Source organism: Marmota flaviventris, chromosome 4, assembly GCF_047511675.1.
Source record: "Marmota flaviventris isolate mMarFla1 chromosome 4, mMarFla1.hap1, whole genome shotgun sequence".
In the NCBI taxonomy this organism is placed as follows: domain Eukaryota; kingdom Metazoa; phylum Chordata; class Mammalia; order Rodentia; family Sciuridae; genus Marmota; species Marmota flaviventris.
Genome location: NC_092501.1, coordinates 47,252,927 through 47,272,687, shown reverse-complemented (window position 1 = coordinate 47,272,687; position 19,761 = coordinate 47,252,927). Strand labels below are relative to the sequence as shown.

The window sequence follows — 19,761 nt, the reverse complement described above, 5'->3', positions numbered from 1 at the left end:
CCGGTAGCCAGAGGTCCTAGGGAGGTCTGCACTGCTGTCTTCTCTGGGGATAGTTAAAACACCAAGTTGGGTCACTTACACCCTCCCAAATCCTCAGCATCCAAGCAAACAGTGTGTGCTCAACGACCATGCACTGTCCTTTCAAAATATTATCTCTATTGCCATCTCTGAGTCTCTCAGTGCTTTGGAAAAATGACCTAAATATGGTGATTATTAATCTCTAAATGATTGTCACAGTGATATTAATGGTACTTAAGGAAGTTCTTGCTGTGTGTAGAACATTTAATCAGAGCTGCTGAAAGAGTTCATGTTCGGCACTGAAATCTGATTACTTTTATGACATCAGCATCATCACAGATCCCCAGTATCTGGAATTTACTTTCCAAATTAAATTCTACAACCAAGCAATCTTCTAAAAGCTGTGTGCAAAAGATGCAAGATTAAGCCTGAGTGGACCTTCTCCATTCTCTGAGATGGGTCCCTGGACAGCTTGAGTATGTCTCCTCAGAAGGAGGAAGGGGTTTCCAGGAGAAGAATTGCATGCTCCGGTGGCAGAAGGAGCGGCATCATAACCTTATGGCCAAGCCCAAGGGTCTGGATAAACATGAAGTGACCAATGGTTGGAATGCATAGAACACTTCAGATTCCAGTCTCTTTCCTATGCCTTGAAGGAAGGAGAGACTGTGATCCTATCATGAAAATCTGACCGATCAAAAGAAAATCATTCTTGTCCTTCCATTATGATTTCTAAGTCTGCATCCCATGAACTTTCACTGGCCATCAGATTAATTCACATTAACAGACACAGAAAATCATCATCAGGCAGGCCCAGGAATCTGGTACCTCAGAGATCTTTTCCAAGATTCTGGGGATGCAGGGAGAGAAAGCCTGACTCTTGATACTGTAGATGTAAACCCAGGGATGCCCAGGGCCATCATTTCCCTCCATGAACTTAATAAGCCATGCCAGGGTTGACACTGAAAAGATCATCCAGCTTTCGCAAGGAAGCACAAATTTGTGCTTGTTGACCAATTTCTCCATTTTTTCTGGTTGAGGGTACAGCCAGGTGCCAGTAGCTTTATTTTGTTTGACTATTATCTTTGCTGGATAAATGTAAAATATCCCAACTGTGAAAAGTCAACTGGACTGGGCCACACAGAGATGAAGGATTTGAGCTATAAGACATGGAGCGAAGTGAAATCAAATCCTATCAATTCTACCTCTCTGTCATCTCTAGGTCCCCTCTTACCATCTAAGGCCATGCCCTGGTACCTATTTCCTGGACTACTGTCCCTGTCTCGTCTCATAGTCTACAAGGTCTTAGACACTTCAAAGCTACTCTCTCAACAACTTGTGAAATAGTGGGTCTTTTTAGAAGGTAAGTCTGACTACATTTCCTCTCCTGATTAAAATCCTTTAACAGTCTATCCTGCTCTCAGTACAATCCATGAATCCAAAATTTGGCCTCTATTTCACTCCTTCCAGTCTCTATGTCCAATATTTTTAGTAAACTTTGCCCTGGGGCCATTTCTCAGGTCATACTACGTGTAGTAAAGTTTTAATTTCCAAAATTCCCTTTCAAAATGTATTGGTTAGGTACATGATGATATGTGTATATGGGAAATAAAAGTAACAAGGTAGAGAATAATGGTTACCTCAATGTGGCCTGCTGTAGGGACAGCTTTACTTTAGCCGATGAGGATACAATAAGGCAATTTTCATTTTGAAAAAGAAAAAAAAAAGATCTTTAGGTGATGCACATTCCAATCATCGCTATCTTCCACATTCAGTGTGGCGCGGACCTCTGGCCCTGAGGCAGAGCTGTTTCCTTTGCTCTGACTGTAGAATAAGTGGCCCAGCACCTGTAAGCCGGCTTATCAGTGCAGGGTGGCTAAGGACCTTCCAAAGGTTAAGACAATGACAGAATCTCCCAGTCTGCCTTGAACAGGCCAATTTTCAGGATATGGACTATTTTCATTGCCTTGCAGTTTGAAGAACTGCCCCGATGCTGGTCACACATACAGGACTTGCCTCTGTCAACCTGTTTACTCCCATTGCCTCTCTGCTGTCCCTTTAATTCTTTATCACTCCCCTCTCCCCCATATACTTCTTTGCCCTGTTTCTTCCAGCTTTTAGCTGAATGAGGCAGCTCAAGAACAGAAAATGAAACAGTAGTTTCAGATCATTATTTCAAATCACATTTCCAAAGTCTTCATCCTCGTCTAATAGCAAGATTGGCAGGGATTCGCAGCCAGAGAAAGCTGACACAATCTCCCTAAAGTCCATTCTGTGGCTCCACCCCGTCTCCTGCAAGGTCACTGTGAAAGCAGTCCTTGAGAACAAAGAGAGAGGAGAATCTCTCACAGGCCAAAGCCCTCCAAAAGCCAGGGTTTCTCCTTCTCTGCAGCCAGAGCTCTGGGATCTGGGCTCAGGGTGCACAGAAGGAAGGTAGGGGAACAGCTGGAGAGCTTGGGCTGAGGGCTCTCCTGAAACTTCTGGAGTTCTCACAACTTGGTGGAGTTTTCATCTGTGCCTGGTGATCAGCCTTGGCCAGCCAAACTCATCCTCCTTTATCCACCCCAGAACCCAGTGTTCAGGAGCACAAAACTGCCCCAAGGTCCACTCGTGCCATGCAGTTCACCTGTGTGCTCTGCACAGCTTCCCCATGGGAAGTCACCCCACCCTCTACTCAATCCCAGTCCCACTGGAATGACAAACACCTGGTTTTCTCCCAGGTTTACCCTAGACACCCCCCTTCTTCTCCTTGCCCCCTCCACCCCCCGCCTCATGCCAAGCCTGGCTCTATTCCTCCCCGGGCACCTTCCAGCAGCTCCACCAGGCAGGCTGGCTCTGGGCTCCCTCCCTCAGTGAGTCGGCTGCCAGTGGGACTTGATCCTACCCCTCACCTTGCTGTTGACACACAAGGAAGCTCACTCCCGGCCTGCTGGATCCTCTCAGCCTCCCAGATGTGATTATGAACAATGGGAACACAGAATATCTAAATTGTGTGGTTGTGATGAAAAGCACCTTCTAACAATAGGAGATATTGCTTCAGGGGGATGTGGGGTGCTGGGGAAATGCTGTCTGGGAGCCAGGATGGCAGATGCCCAACCTGCCTGCCACTCTCTCCCAGCATACAGTACAACCCTTCCCCTAGCTGGCTGCTCCCAATGTGTCCCTTCTGCATTGAGAAAATAAAGTGTTCCCTGCTATACAGTTACCACGTGGACTGTTGTCCAGGGCTACAGAGATCTTCCTGCCTCCAAGGAAAGGAGTCTTTGCCAAAGAATGGAAAGTAATAAATGTCCTAGCTAAGAATCAGAAAAAGATATTCAGAGGGCCCGTCATTCCCCACAATCCAAAAAGGATGCACAGAGTATGTGAGAAGTGTGAGAACACAGTTCTCTCCATGTTGTTCCTCAGAGTTCTGGAACCTTCTTAAAATACTGGTGTCGGATAATTTTTTTTTAAAAATCCCCCTTATTTATCAGGTAAATGTGAAAGAAGAAGTGACCCTATGCTAGAGAATGAATGATTCCATATAACTTCATTCCTACTAAAAAAGGATAACTTCATCTCTACTAGAAAAAGAAAGAGAGAGAGAGACAGAGAGAGAAAGTAAATGGCTCTAAGAACAGGACTCCCTGTGCTTGATACTGGATACTCACTGATGATTCTACCTTTAAAACTACAGACTGGTGGAAATGTTAGTCATACCAATGCTGCTAACTGTGTTGGTCATTTAGATTTGAAGAGCACTATGAGTCTATTGCATAGAAAAGCCATAAAAAGATAGAAATCGAGGCCATTGTTGCTCAGAGGAAAATAAAAAGGATAACAATATTCACTATTTCTGAATAATATTACCCACTAATAGAGACCCAACAGATTCTTACCTCAGGATAATGAAGTGTAAAGGGGAATGAGGTGCACTTTCAAAGACCTCAAGGGCATTTGATACTCTTTTTCCTTCTTGACTTGGCTAATAGAAAGTGAACTTTACACACAGTCACACAGATGGGTAGTTTTTGTTTTGAACTTAAACACAATAAACAAACAAAAACCCCCAACACCCAAAGAAGAAAGTCATCAGTCGGCTGAAATCGTTGACTTGTCAGATTCAGGATGCTGTGTCCCAGCCTCCCCACCTGAGGAAACGAAGCCAAAGCCAGCCCCCAGGAAGGCAGGGGGTGTTCATTATAAATCACTCAATGCAGAGGCGTCCTGTTTCCAATCATGTATCAAACACAATAAGGCCAACCAAAGAGAAAGGGCACATTAGAAGGGAGCGTCTCAGAGTGTAATTTCCTAGAAGAGAAATTGATGAGCTGCACTTATTCTCCATTAGAGTGCGTCTCACTGCTTTTATTAGTTTATTCATCAACACAGCCATGGGCCCAGGCCAGCTCTGTGGGCCCGCAGGTCATCAGGCAAGGGATCCCGGGGGGTTCCCGCTCCTGGTCCACTTGTGCTTTCCAGATCATAACAAAGTCAGCAGAAGCAGTAGTCATGATGCATTGGGCTGCCGGTTTTTAGGGTTTCCCCAAAAGGCAATTCTCAGAGCAAGCCCCCAGGGCTCTATAGATATAAAGTGAACATCTTAAATGTACTTAGAAATCAAATGATTTTCTGTTTGTTGTATGAGGTTGGTGATTGCCTCTCAAAGAGCATTGCTTCTCTTGCCTTTACGGCCAAGTTCAATTTCTTGTTTAGTGGTGTAATAAAGGGGCGATTTAGGACCTGGCAGCAAGGACAACCCAAGCAATGAGCAAATCCATCCCTCATCTGCTGCGTACCTCTCTCCGTGATGCCACAGCTCACCTCTGAGCAACTCCACTTGGCACCCCAATGTCAGTCATGTCCCCCTAAACTATTCCCGCTTCCCCAAATTCACAACTGTGGTCTCTCTTTTTACCATACAGTTCTCTGGCCCTGCAGAAGAGGGCAACCCAAGCCCTACTGGAGGGCTTCTCTCCATCTCTGCATCAGGTCACTCTTCCTATGAGTAACATAACTCTTTACTGTGGTGGAAACAAACACAGCTGATATCTACCAGTTGGCACAGGGGGCTGGAATGGGGTAAAAATGCAAGTAAAAAACATCTTACCTTGTTTTAAGGATATTCAGAAACTGCAGAATTTCTGAAAACTGTATCAGTCTGAGAGCTCTTAAAAATCTCAAACCTGGAAAGAAAGAGAGGGGCATTATTTTTAAAGCATGGATTTTACATCCACAGTCTGCTGTTGGAGTTGAGCTGTCCAGAACTGAAGGGACATGAAGTCCTTGCAGAAGAAAAAGAAGGCAGTACCTTGTTGCTTCATTCTGATGTCTGGCTGCTTTAATCCCGTTTGGTAAACTGACTTTGCTTTAAAGGTGACCTGTTTTGAACCATGTAAAGGTAAGGCCCCAGGGTTGAGGGGGCTCCCTTCTCCTTGACAAGCTCAAATTTAAAGCACTGCTTCTAAGTTCCCTGCTGGTCTGTCAGGAGTTTGTCTTGGAAAAATACTGGGAATTGAGATCATTCACAGTCATTCTTGTGCTAAAAGCAGATTAAGAATAAATCGGATAACCTTATGTTCTTGATGGATTTCTTTTTTTTTTTTTTTTTTTTGTACCAGGGATTGAAACCAGGCGTGCTTAACCACTGAGCAACATCCCCAGTCATTTTTTATGTTTTATTTAAACACAGGGTTTCACTAAGTTGCTTAGGGCCTCACTAAATTGCTGAGGCTGGCTTTGAATTCCTAATCCTCCTGCCTCAGCCTCCAGAGGTATTAGAATTTCTTTATTTTCAGTCCCCCCAAAAAATATAGTCCACAGTGCTTTCTGTTTTCTTTCTGTTATACTTTTCTCCCAATCAAAAAGAAAAAAAAATCATTAAGATATCATATCCTACAACTGTGGGATAAAAAAATTAAATAATTCCATTTTCACTAACATCAGGATGAATGTCTGTTCTTTCTAAATTCACCCTCTCTCTTGAATGGAAGAGTTCAAGTTTCTAGGCAGCAAAAGAAAGGCAGAGAAGGAAAATAGAATCAAGGAATTTTTTAAAAGTATCATTGCATTTTAATACTAAAAAGTAAACTATTTCTATTGAAGTCAAATTCATGAGTCAAAAACATCCTAAGTTAGTCATGGGGTTTGATGCCTTGACATCCCCCATACAAAAAAAAATTATTCACAAAAGTCCAACTTTCACAGGTTTATGACACACTAAATATCACACCGAGTTCCAAGGTAATTTCCTTTTGCATATTTTTGAAAGCATTTTATACAGGGTCCCCCCATTGCCAAAGTGGTGCCAAGTGGAACTGGACTGAATTGGCAGACAGCTGCAACCTGGGGTTGGGGGAAGACTATTCTAGTCCCTCTGCAGACAGTAAAGGGGAGTCCAATGCTCTTGGTGGGAGAAAGCAGTGGGGTCTCCAGAGATCCTGGTTACCTCCTGCTTAAAAAAAGGAGTGGCTAACTGGCCCATAGTGGAAGTTCTGGTAATGAGAAAAAATTAATTTCAAGCACATGGCAGATGTTGCAGGGTGGGGTGGGGAGGATCAAACCCATGGAGGTTTAAAAAGGGAGAAGATGCAAAAGTGCATGCCTTTAATCCCAGTAGCTCTGGAGGCTGAGACAGGAGGATCATGAGTTCAAAGCCAACCTCAACAACAGTAAGGCACTAAGCAACTCAGTGAGACCCTGTGTCTAAATAAAATACAAAACAGGGCTGGAGATGTGGCTAAGTGGCCAAGTGCCCCTGAGTTCAATCCCTAGTACCTGCCAAAAAAAAAAAAAATGTGGGGGAAAAAAGCACCTAAATTTTTTTTTAAAGTGATGGTATTTAAATCCTATACTATTTGCTTGTTTAACATATTCTACTGACTTACAAAAGTGTTATATGATATAAGCTTTTCTTTAACTCAGGCTTATGAAAATGAGGCTAGAAATGCTGTGAACGCAGTGGCCACAGATCCATAACCTTGGAGAGGGAACCCAATGATCCAGCTCTGAGCACCTTAACAGAAGCAAGCAGGGAGCAGGCATCAGCCTGGTAGTGTCTGTGTAAACAGGAAACAGACTGGTCCTCAGGACAACAGCTTGTCCAGCACAGAGACCAGAGGGGAACGTCTCCCTGCAAAGGGGACCCAGGATGGTATAGGAGGAAGAGTCTTGGGAACTGAACAGTGGTGGGCTTTGACTGCCTTGTACAGATCATTTTCATGGTGTTTGATTTAATTAATGCAAATGACGAAAGGTCCTACATGGGCAAAAACCATCAGTTGACGTTTTAGCCTCAGATCTTGGTCTGTGGTTTGCATCCTCAGGCAATAGTATACAGCAGCTTCTTCCTAATGGCCCCTTGGAGGTTTTAGTTCAGAATTCTCCAATGCTCCCATTCATACAGGACAAAAGGCAAAGGACTTCAAAGACCAAAAGTGACACCACAACCCTCCCCTACTAAACACACCATCTGCTTTTGGATCTGATGGTCTCCTACCAGGACTACTACCATTTTTCTCCTGGTCTGGCTGTCCTCACTGAGCCCTGTATCCAGGCATATTCCTGCCCTAGGGCCTTTGCACATTCTGTCCTCCCTGCCTGGAACACTCTTCTCTAGAACTCCACATGGTACACTCCTCACCTCCTCCAGGTTTTTACTTATGTCACCTCTGTTCAGTTGGACCTTCCTGCCCACCATACCTAAGACTACATGTCCTCTCACAACATCCCTGAAACTACTCTTTTTGCCTGCTTTTCCTTTTCTCCCCTGCATGATGCACTAACATCTAATTTACTTGCCATCTCATTTACACATCAGCTTTCCTCAGGGAGGGACTAATGTCTATTTAACTCATGGTTATATTTCCAGGACACCTGAAATAGTGTCTGGCTTCAGTTAGTTGCTCCGTAAATACTTGTGCACTCCATGAATGAATCAGAGTTTTGAGAAGGAATGATGTGGCAGAGAGTAAAGGGGACATAATCTGCATTCAGAATTCTGAGACCACAAGCTGCTTGCTCAAGGGGAAAGCCATAAACTCCACAGGGTTTCAACCCCCCAAGAGGCCAGGGCTGACCTCACCAGCGGGGAGCTTTAACCAGTGGCCTGCTGCACCCAGAGAGGCCCAGAGATGTCCAGACAGCAACTCCCAGTTACACAGAGGCCAGTGGGGAAGGAAACTCCTAAGGGACAAACTATTCATTTTCTCTACTTTATAAAACTTTTTCTTGTTGTTCATTCCATAAAATCTCTGAAATAGAATGATTTTCTAGGGGAACATAAAATTATAACAGAGTTGTGAAGAAAAAAAATGTATATGTACCAAAAGCCACAAATTATCCTCACCTCCCAGAAGGTAGAGGGCCCAGATGTTTTATGATGTTTTTTACACTATCAAGAAATAGTTAGGCCCGGTGAGGTAGCACACTCCTGTAATCCTGGTGGCTCGTGAGGTTGAGACAGGAGAATCTCAAGTTCAAAGCCAGCCTCAGCAAAAAGCAAGGCATTAAGCAACTCAGTGAGATCCTGTCTCTAAATAAAATACAAAGTAGGACTTGGAATGTGACTCAGTGGTTGAATGCCCCTGAGTTCAATCCCTGGTACCCCCGCCCCCACAAAAGAGTCTCTCTCTCTCTCTCTCTCTCTCTCTCTCTCTCTCTCTCTATATATATATATATATATATATATATATATATATATATATGCAGTATTATATGATACAGTAATAAAAACCAGACTTTTCTCTCTTTTCCTGTGCTCTGTATTGGTTTAGAAAGTTGGTATTACCTGAACACAGGTATAGCAGAATCACCACACTAGTGACTAAGGACAATGATGGTAAATAAAGTTCTAGCATGTCAAGTCCAGGATGGCATTCAATAAATCATACACACAAGCCATGCAGGACATTATGGGGCACAGCCCGGATCTTCAATTCAGGGGATTTGATTGTCCCAGGCTCCTGAATAGTGGCCTGCTGAGGGCTCACCTGTCCCTCTATGGGCATCATCCTCTGCTCCAAGGAGCTATCTTGCTCATTGCCACTTGCCTCCCTTGAGGATCAAAAGTCTTCCATGATGTGGGGAAAAGGGTTTGCTGCTATATCTGAATTTGAGATGATGCTGCAAGGTTATCTAGCCACAGAACTCCCTGTAGTGTAGGCAGAGGTTCAGCAGAGCTGGCCCCCATCTGAGTTCTCCACCCAGCCTGTATAGTACCCTAATTCCAAGACAGGTACTGGCTTTAAAACCTATCCCAAGATCTATATACCAGAAGGCAAAGCATTCTGATGCTCTTTTGGGCACGCTGTAGGTTCTTAAATTATAATTTCATCATATGAAACTACAGAATTGAAACACCATAGAATTATACACAATTTTATAGAAAAGTCAGTCAAGTAAACTAGAAAGCTCAGAAAGACACACACATGTACACAGGCGGAGAACAGTGACTTGAACCATGGTTTCTGATTGCACTGGGAACACATTTGGGGTAAAACCTGGCTCTGTTGGTTGCATTAGCACTGGGAACTTGCTGTGCAAACATGCAGGTCAAGATGGCCCAGTTGCTATGGTGATGCTCAGACTGGGAAGGCTCTGTGCAAAGGCATAGAGCTATATCAGTCTGGACCTTGAGCTCAGACACCAGCTCCTGGGTACAAAATTCTGAGCATAACAAGATAACCCTAATGTTTTTCTAGTCCTGTGCCTGCTTTGCGGAAAATTTCCCCAAAGTAACCTTTAGATGATAAAACCTATATAATAAAAGTGCTGAGCTAGCTCTGGGTCACTGATCCTCCATCAGAGGTTAGTGTCCTACCTGGCCCCAGTTTCCTCTCTTTGTGTGTTTGTCTTTTCTAAATCCCCCATTGCTCCTTGCTAGTTTCTGAATTAGCAGCCATTAGGATACAGCCTACACACACACATGTGCACACTTGGTATAATGAACTCTTGCTATTTTAAGTTATTGTGAAATTAGGATGCTGACTGTGATTTAAATTTATTATTATTGTTGATCTTCATTATTTTAAATTACTTATTATATGACAAAAACTTTATCTTTTTTAATCCTTACAACAGAAGAAAACAGCTAAGAATAAATAGAGGTAGTGTGTACAGCTCACAGTTTATAAGCAACAGAACCAGGTTTTACCCCAAATGTGTTGAAGTCAGCAAAGCCCAAACTTGTAACCACTGCTTTATGCAGACCTTGGGCAGTTTGTTGCAGTTCCAAACACTGGAATCAAGGGAGTTGTTAACATATTTGGCTTTCTGTCATTGTGACAAAATATCTGAGATAATCAACTTAATAATGGAGAAGGTTTATTTTGGCTCACAATTTCATAGGTTTAAGCCCATAATCTCTTGGCTCTGTTACTTTGGGTCTGTGGTGTCACAATACATCACGGCAGAGAGCTCAGAGCAGAGGAAGTTTATGAATCTCATGTCAACCAGGAGAGAGACAGGATGCCCTTTCAGGGCATCCCCAGAGGGACCCAACTTTCTTCCACTGCGCCTCACCATTTAAAGCACCAAGTTGAGGAGCAACAAAAAATGGGCCTTAATACATGGAGGTTTGGAGGACTTCCAGATCCAAGTTATATTATGAGTCATGAGCACTATTTTGGGGGGTGGGGTGAGGTGGTTGTTTTGTTTTGTTTTTGGTACCAGGGATGATTGAACCACGGGCACTTAACCACTGAGCCACTTTTTTTTTTGAGACAGGGTCTTGCTAAGTTGCTTAGGCTAAGTTGCTAAGGCTGGCCTCAAACTTGTGATCCTCCTGCCTCAGGCTCCTGAGTCACTGGGATGACAGGCCTGCATCACTGCACCCAGCAGGATGAGTATTTTCAAGACTTGAGATTCATTTTGTCAAGCTGTCCTAACAATCCGCACTCCCATCAGTATGTAAAAAAGCCCCTTCACTTACATCCCCACTGTAGTGAGTACCATGATGGAGGGAGAGAGGAATAAATGGACAGAGAGCAAGGGTCCTAATTTAATAGGCCCTTGATAGGAGTGCACTGTTGTTTTAATTTGCTTTTCTATATTAACAAATGGATTTAATTTTTTCATCTAATTATGAATCATTTTATTATCTTCTTTAAAAGGATTTTATTGTGGCCTTTGCCAGTTTACTTGCATGTTCATCTTATTTTTAATAATATATTTGAGCTTTTAAAATGTGAATATTATACATTACATATTGTCTCCCACATTTTATCATTCTTTTTTAATTTTATTTAAACTTTTTTTTAATAAGTCTAAAAGTTTGCTCAAGGTATTTTGTTTTTCTTTATGGATTCTAAAATTTGTTATAAGGTTAATTATATCATTCTTTCCATCACTGTACCCTCTCTTCCTTCCTTCCTTAATATCCACAAAGGCCATACCAAGTTTGCCTTTTTTTAACTGCATCTACATTTTCTCTTTGTATTCTCAGGGCAGTGACTCTGCACCTCAATGGCACATTCAAACAAACCTGGGAAACCTTAAGAATTGCTGGCACTTGGGTCTCAGCCCCCCTCTCCTCCATTCTGACTCAATGGGCTTGGGGTACTGCCAGGTGGAGGGAGTTCTCAAGCTCTGAGGGCATGTAAGAGAAAAGCAATGCAAACTGTTTCTGTAAATGGGAAAATGGTAAATATTTTAGATTCTATCACGTAAATTTGCTGTGGAGAATATGTAAACAAATGGATAGGGCGACTTGAGAGGGAAATTTCATTCAGATAAACAGTCTCTGGGGAGGATCTGGCCACACCTGACTAGGAGGCATGCCATTCTAATTCCTTGTGTCCATGACTCCTCTGGACTCCATACACATTCAGATTCTGGCTCAGTGGGTGTCAGATGGGCCTTAACACCCCTCATTTCCAGTAAGTTCTGGGTTGGGTCCCTGATCAGAAGACCACACTTTGAGAAAACAATGTCTCTGGGCAGTGATTCCCAAACTTGGCTCAAAACTCAACCAGTTGTTGGAGATTTTAAAACAGTACCAATTCCTGCCTCCCAGCCTCATGAACTCGGATTTAATTAGTCCAGGGAACAGCCTGGGCATTAGAAATTTTTACAGTTCTAATTCTGATGTGCAGACACATTTGGGAACCACTGGCTTCATAGATCTTTTCCTTTTTTGTAATGTTGAACTTGTTAATACATACCAACACATTTATTTATTTTAGTTAATAAAGTACCAAAAGGATCAAGCTTTTCCCCCCCAGGAAAAGCAAATTTCCCTTTACCTGAGTGATCATTTGAGCAACTTAAAAACCAGTAATTTACCCACTTAGCACTTTATTTGTCTACTTAGTTTTGAAGAACACTTTCGCATACTAGTGAAAAGTAATTAACAGTACAAGAGATTACTCATTTTTAAAAAATACACAGAAAAACTAAAGTCCTGGTTGATAATTCCCCCTCTGTGTGTGTGTGGGGGGAGGGGGGGGCAGGATTGAAACCAGGGGCACTGTAGCACCTAGCTACATCCCCAGCCCTTGTTATTTTGAGACAGGACCTCACTTAAATCGCTGAGGCTGGCCTTGAACCTACAATTCTCAAGCCTTTGCCTCCCAAGGAGCTGGGACTATAGATGTATACTACTGACCCAGCTTCATTCAACTTTTTTAAACAGTTACATTTTATTAAGATTCTGAACTCTTCCCTAATACAAAAAGAGATGAAAAGCAACCAAACATTTTATAAAATAAACATAAACCTGCGATCAAAACCAAATCTTAGAGCCTGAAATAAAATATATTAGTATCATCGAGATCAGAGATACTAAATTCCAAGCAAAATACCAAGTTATGCACTTCATCAAAGAATTAAAATTATAATCCAGACCATTCTTGCTAAACATGACAGATTAAATGCAATGGCCTGTATCTAAACCTTGTTAAGGTAATACTAAAGTGAGGGGTGGCAGGAAAATCCCAAAAGAAGGATATCATATGTAAGAGAAAATGACAAAATCAAGGTGGATGAAAAGCAGATATGTTGTTGAAAATTAACTTGGCAGTGCTGAGAACCCTAACTTCATATGTTAATAAAATATATAACAAGGAAAAAAATACATATGTTCAATCGGCCCTCTATTATCCAGGAGTTCCACATCCTCAGATTCAACCAACCTCAGTTTGAAAATATCCAGAAAAAAACAAAACAAACAAACCAAAAAAAACATAAAACTGGGTTTATATTAAGTGGGTACAAACTTTTTCTTCCCATAATTCCCTAAATAATGTACAAGGAGCCAGCCTTGGTCTGTGTATGTGAGCTATGAGCATCTGAGCACATGAGGGGACTGGACTCATGTTGCTGCTCTGACTGGGTTGTGCCACATATGTGTCGTTTTCACTCGCTCTGCCTTTGATCTCACAGGGCACCTGAGATGGGTGTGGCTTTCCAAGATGTCAGTCCTGACCAAAAGCAACCCCTTGAAACCCAATTCCTTGCCCTATTTGGGTTGAACTTTCTCAAATGTCTTTTCCCCAATAAATCAGATGGTTTCAGGAGCTCTCTCTCTCTCTCTCTCTCTCTCTCTCTCTCTCTCTCTCTCTCTCTCTCTCTCTCTCTCTCTTTTACCTGACTCTTGCCTCTCTTGTGGGAGCTGGGGCAGAGCAGCCATCACTGAACCCCAAGGAAAAGGTACTTTCTGTGAATGTGTGATTATTTAGAGCCAGCCCAATTCACCTGGAGTGACCCTGACTGATTAATCACATGTAGTGACACGTTGTATTAGGCATTATAAGTAATAGAGACAGTTTAAAGTGTACAGGAGGATGTGAACAGGCTACATGCAAATGCTATGCCATCTTATATAAGGGACTTGAGCACCGGGGGACCTGGAACCAATGCCCTGCAAACTCTGGCAGGCAACTAAACAGAAATGTCTCCACAATGAGAGCAGAAGATGAGAAATGTCTTTGATTTATAAATATGGAAGAATTATTCCATAGAGAGGGAGGCTGATGGGGGTATTGGGGTGGGGAGATCACATGAAAAGGAGCAGTCCAAGAAGGGACTGGAGTGACCCACGCAGGGCATAAAGGCTGTGATAATGCGGTGCAGATAGTGGGCTGCCCCAAGGGAGCAGCCAGCACTTGTAGTCCCTGTGGGCCTTAACACGGTGGTGCTACAGAGAGACCTCTGGAGTGAACTGGTAAGTCCTGCAAGAGACACACCAGTACACAGCTGCAAAAATACTGCAGCATCCCTCAGCAGTCCTCAGACTTGTCGCCAGAATGGACATAGCGTTCACACACAGGCTAACGGAAATGTTCCAATCTAAAGATGAAGGTAAGACCAGGAATCACCAAACAGCTGAGAAAAGGCAAGTGTCTTTGAAGAAAGGCACATATTCTGTCAAACTTACACTTAAGGATTAACAAAGCAATTCTGAAAAACTGCTTCTGAAAAATTCTAATTGAAAAACATAAGAAGACACGAAAAATGTCACCTCAACAACAATCAACTAAATATCTTGTGAATTAAAATTATAACATCAAAACTTTAAGAAGTCAGCTGACGAGAAGAATGGACAGAGCTACCTAGCAAGCTGGAGGGCTGGACCCCTCTAGTGGAGGTCCCCTCATCCAAAGGATTGAAAAGACACTGGAGACAGGTGTGGAATCTCAAATCCATGCAATCGAGTTTCCAGAAAGAGAAAATGAAGGAAAAGGAAAGCAGGAAGCACTCAAAACCATATTTAGAATAAGGTTCCCTAGACTAAGATAAAGACCTGCTCCTCAGATTGGAAAGATCCATTAAGCATCTAGCCAGATCAATTAAAAAAAAATAGCAGAAGTTTATTTTTCACAGTTTTCTAGAAGTTGGAAGTCCAAGATCAAGGTGCCAGCTGGTTTGGTTCCTAGTGGGGAGTCTCTTCCTGATTTATAGATGGATGCCTTACATCCTTTTACATCTAAACTTTCTCTCTCTTTTTTTTTTATTTTAAACATCAGAAATTTATTGGTTGCTCAAAACATTACATTGATCTTGACATATCATATATCATACATTTGTTTCAAATGGGGTATGAATTCTTATTATTCCCACGTGTACAGATTGCAGGATCATGTTGATTATACAGTCACATTTATACATACTGCCAAACTAGTGTCTGTTGTATTCTGCTGCCCTTCCTATCCCCCCTCCCCTCCCCTCCCCTCCCTCTACCCCATCTACCATAACTCATTTCTCTCACTCTCTCTTATTATTTTTTTTCCTCCCCTTCGCCTCACATCCTCTTATATGGATTTTTGTATAACAATGCGGGTCTCCTTCCCTCTTCCGTGCAATTCCCCCTCTCTCTCCCATTCCCTCCCACCTCTCGTCCCTGTTTGATGGTAATCTTCTTCTCATGCTCTTCCTCCCTGCTCTGTTTTGAGTCACCCCCCCCCCCTTATATCAAAGAAGACATTCAGCATTTGTTTTTAAGGGATTGGCTGACTTCACTTAGCATAATCTGCTCTAATGCCATCCATTTCCCTGCAAATGCCTTGATTTTATTGTTTTTTAGTGCTGAGTAGTATTCCATTGTGTATATATGCCACATTTTTTTAATCCACTCATCTATTGAAGGGCATCTAGGTTGGTTCCACAGTCTAGCTATTGTGAATTATGCTGCTATGAACATTGATGATGCTGTATCCCTGTAGTATGCTCTTTTTAGGTCTTTTGGGAATAGTCTGAGAAGGGGAATAGCTGGGTCGAATGGTGGTTCCATTCCCAGCTTTCCGAGAAATCTCCATACTGATTTCCAAGTTGGTCGCACCAGTTTGCAGTCCCACCAGCAATGCACAAGTGTACCCTTTTCCCCACATCCTCGCCAGCACTTGTTGTTTGACTTCATAAAGGCTGCCAATCTTACTGGAGTGAGATGGTACCTTAGAGTGGTTTTGATTTGCATTTCTCTGATTGCTAGAGATGGTGAGCATTTTTTCATGTATTTGTTGATTGATTGTATATCCTCCTCTGAGAATTGTCTGTTCAGATCCTTGGCCCATTTGTTGATTGGGTTATTTGTTTTCTTGTTGTTTGATTTTTTGAGTTCTTTGTATACTCTGGAGGTTAGGGCTCTATCTGAAGTGTGAGGGGTAAAAATTTGTTCCCAGCATGTAGGTTCCCTATTTACCTCTCTTATTGTTTCTCTTGCTGAGAAAAAACTTTTTAGTTAGAGTAAGTCCCATTTGTTGATTCTTGATTTTAACTCTTGAGCTACAGGTGTTCTATTAAGGAATTTGGAGCCAGACCCTTACGAGGTGGAGATTAGAGACAACTTTTTCTTCTATTAGACGAAGAGTTTCTGGTTTGATTCCTAGCTCCTTAATCCATTTTGAGTTAACTTTTGTGCATGGTGAGAGACAGGGATTCAATTTCATTTTGTTTCATATTAGCCAGATCAATTTTAAAAAGATCTAAATCCAGGAATATCATGGTGAAATTTCATCACATCAGTATGAAGAAACAAATCCCTTCAAAGCAATGAGTATCCAATTCTAATCACAAATCTCCTAGTTGTCCTGAATTCGAGGAAACAAAGGAGAAATAACTTCATAATTCTCAGAGGAAAACATTTTGAACCAAGTAATATTTAGCTAGCTAGAAAAAGAAAATTAATTCTAAAAGAAGTGAAATATAAGAAGCAATGCTGGAAAAGATAAAAGCAATTGATTCATCTATGTGAATGAATATTTTCTAAAGTAATAAAAATGAACTAAAATTTAAATCTCTAAATTGCATGGAGAATGAAAGTATGAAAGAGAGAGGGCAATGGAAGAAAGAAAGGTGTGCTAACCTTCTTATCCAGCTTCAAAGAGGTGCATCCAAAACTTAAGAATATGTTTGTAAGTACAAATTGCAAACTTAGAGGGAAAAACAAACAATGGAATTTCATCATGGTGGAGTAAAAGACTAAAGGAAATTAATCAATCCATCAAAAAAGGAAAAAATTAAAAAAAAACATATTAATTAGAAAATATTACTGCAACAACAAAGAGAGCCCAAATATATTTGTAACTACAATAAAGTTGAATGGGTTAAATTCATTCATTTAAGAAATAGAGATGGGCTGGGGTTGTGGCTCCGTGGTATCCCACTTGCCTGGCATATGTGAGACACTAGGTTTGATTCTCAGCACCACATATAAATAAATAAAAACAAAGGTCCATCAACAACTAAAAAATTAAACAAAATAAATAAATAAACAGAGACCCAGATAGGATAAAATAAAGAAATAAATAACCATGCTGCTTCCTAAGAGATATACTGAAAACAAAACACAAAGGAAAGTTAGAAATAGAAGGATAAAAATTATGCACCTGACAAAGCTAACAGAAAAGGAGCAAACAAAGCAATGATGATATCAAATAAAGTGACAGTTACTGTTAAAAAATACATAAATAAAGCAAAATCTGAACAAGAATGCATGGTACAGCAAAAAGTTGAGGGGAATTCTAAAGTTCACTTTTCAGAAACAATGATATTAACTAACAAAAAAAATCAGTATAAACACAGGATATTTATGCAACATTTGACTTGGGGTTTATTTGTATGTATTTTCACCGGAATGACTGGGCAAATAGATACTAGATTACTCAGAAATGGAGGAATACACATTCTTTAGTAACAACCAGTCCGCAGTCACAAATATGGACCACCAAGAAATGTCACCAAATTCCAAAATGCAGAAATCATCTAAGACTTACGTACTACCACAAAGCAATAGAACAAGTTTTCTAAACCACAATGTAACCAAAATTAACAAATAGTAGAGGAGTGAACTCTATTATATAAAAAAATTAAAATAAAGAAGATATCACAAATCAAAGAGGAGGTAAGTATTATTCAATAACAAAGGGATAATTGGCTAATAACGGGAATCAATTTAAACAATCACCTCATACCACATTTGAAATAAATTTGAGATTAATTAAAAATTAAATATAAATAACAGAAAGACTGAAGAAGCTGTAGTTATATATTTATTAGCCTTTGAAGAGAGAAACACTATCTAAACCCATGTGAAAGGATTCGTAAAGGTTTTGAAATATCAGCTCAGACATCATAAAAACATGAAAATTCTGTATGTTAAAAAAGAATAATAAATACAATACCTACTAGAAAATAATCAGATATGACACAATAAGGATACATTCTTTGTACTATCAAAAGCATTATATAAATACTGCATCATTAGTTGATAAGCAGGCAAAATCATGAAAAGGAACACCATGAAATAGAAAATATAATTAGTAAACAACCACTAGAAATTATCACACTTGATTGAAATAAAATACCTGCACACCATACAAAAATATCGAGTTAACTCAAGACTTCAAGATAAGATCTGAAACTGAAATTACCAGAAGGAAATATAAGGGAGAAGCTGCTGTATGTAGACATGGTCCCAGAAGCACAAGCAACAAAAGCAAAAATTGACAAATGGGATTACACCAAACTAAGAAGTGTCATTCAGCACAGCCAAGGAAACAATCAACAGAGTAAAACTGACACCCTACAGAATGTGAGGAAACATGTGAAAGCTATACAGCTGATAAAGGGTCAATATCCAAAATATGTAAAGAACACAGGCAACTCAATACACAAAAACCAAGTCACTTCCTTTTTGAAAAATAGGTAGAGGACCTGAATAGAATTTCTTAAAGATATACAAATGGCCAATAGGTATATGAAAAAATGTTCAACACTATTAATCATCGGGAAAATGCAAACTAAAGTCACAGTGAGGTTATCATTTTACACCCATTAGAATGGCTATTTTCAAAAAGCCAAGAGATCCTGGTATGGTGGTGCTTACCTATAACCCAGCAGCTTGGGAGGCTGTGGCAGGAGAAACTCTAGTTCAAAGCCAGCCTCAGCAAAAGAAAGGTGCTAAACAACTCAGTAAGACTGTGTCTCTAAATAAAAATTCGAAATAGGGCTGGGGATGTGTCTCAGTAGTTGAGTGCCCCAGAGTTCAATCCCCAGTACCCACCCCTGCCAAAAAAAAAGCAAGAGATAAAATGATGGGAAGGAGGTAAAGGAAAGGAAACTCTTTCACATTATTGTTGGGAATGTAAATTAGTACAGTTGTTGTACAAAATAAAATGGAAATTCCTCAAAAGTTTAAAATACATGTGCCATATGACCCAGCATCTCACTACTGGATGTATATTAAAAGGAATTGAAATCTGTATGTTGAAGAGAACATCTATACTCTAGTGTTTACTGCAGTATTATTCATAACAGCCAAGGTATGTGTTATGGTTTAGGTATCAAGTATCCCTCCAAAACTCATGTGTGAGACAATGTAAGAATATTCAGAGGTAAAATGATTGGATTATGAGAGTCACAACCCAATCAGTGGATTAATCCACTGACATGGATTAACTGGATGGTAACTGTTGACAGGCAGGGTGTAGCTAGAGGAAGTAGGTCACTGGAGGTGTACCTTTGGGGTTTATTTTGTCTCTAGTCAGTGGAGCTCTCTTTCTGCTACCTGTTTGAGGTATGTCCTGAGCTGCCTTCCTCTGCCAAGCCTTCTGCCTCACCTTGAGCCCAGAGCTATGGAGTCAGCCTGATTGATTTATTATTTACTGGATACACAGTAAATAATAAATCAATCAGGTTTAGGATTCTGTTCAGGATTCAGCCACCTATGGATGGAGATCTCTGAAACTATGATGCCAAAATAAATTTTCCTCCTCTGTGTTGTTCTTGTCAATATTTTTGGTCACAAGAACAACAACAACAATAACAAAA

At 40.9% G+C, this 19,761-nt stretch overlaps 1 protein-coding gene across 4 annotated transcripts in view; it reads right to left on the bottom strand.

Moving 5' to 3' along the window:
• The window catches only part of Kcnma1 (potassium calcium-activated channel subfamily M alpha 1), a 706,297-nt gene that overhangs the window by 223,508 nt on the left and 463,028 nt on the right, over nt 1–19,761 (bottom strand). For all 4 annotated transcript variants that reach the window (XM_027931402.3, XM_027931380.3, XM_027931382.3 and 1 more), the window contains exon 6: nt 5,108–5,183. In XM_027931402.3, coding sequence (XP_027787203.3) covers nt 5,108–5,183 — 76 coding nt within the window. The remainder of the gene's footprint in view (nt 1–5,107; nt 5,184–19,761) is intronic.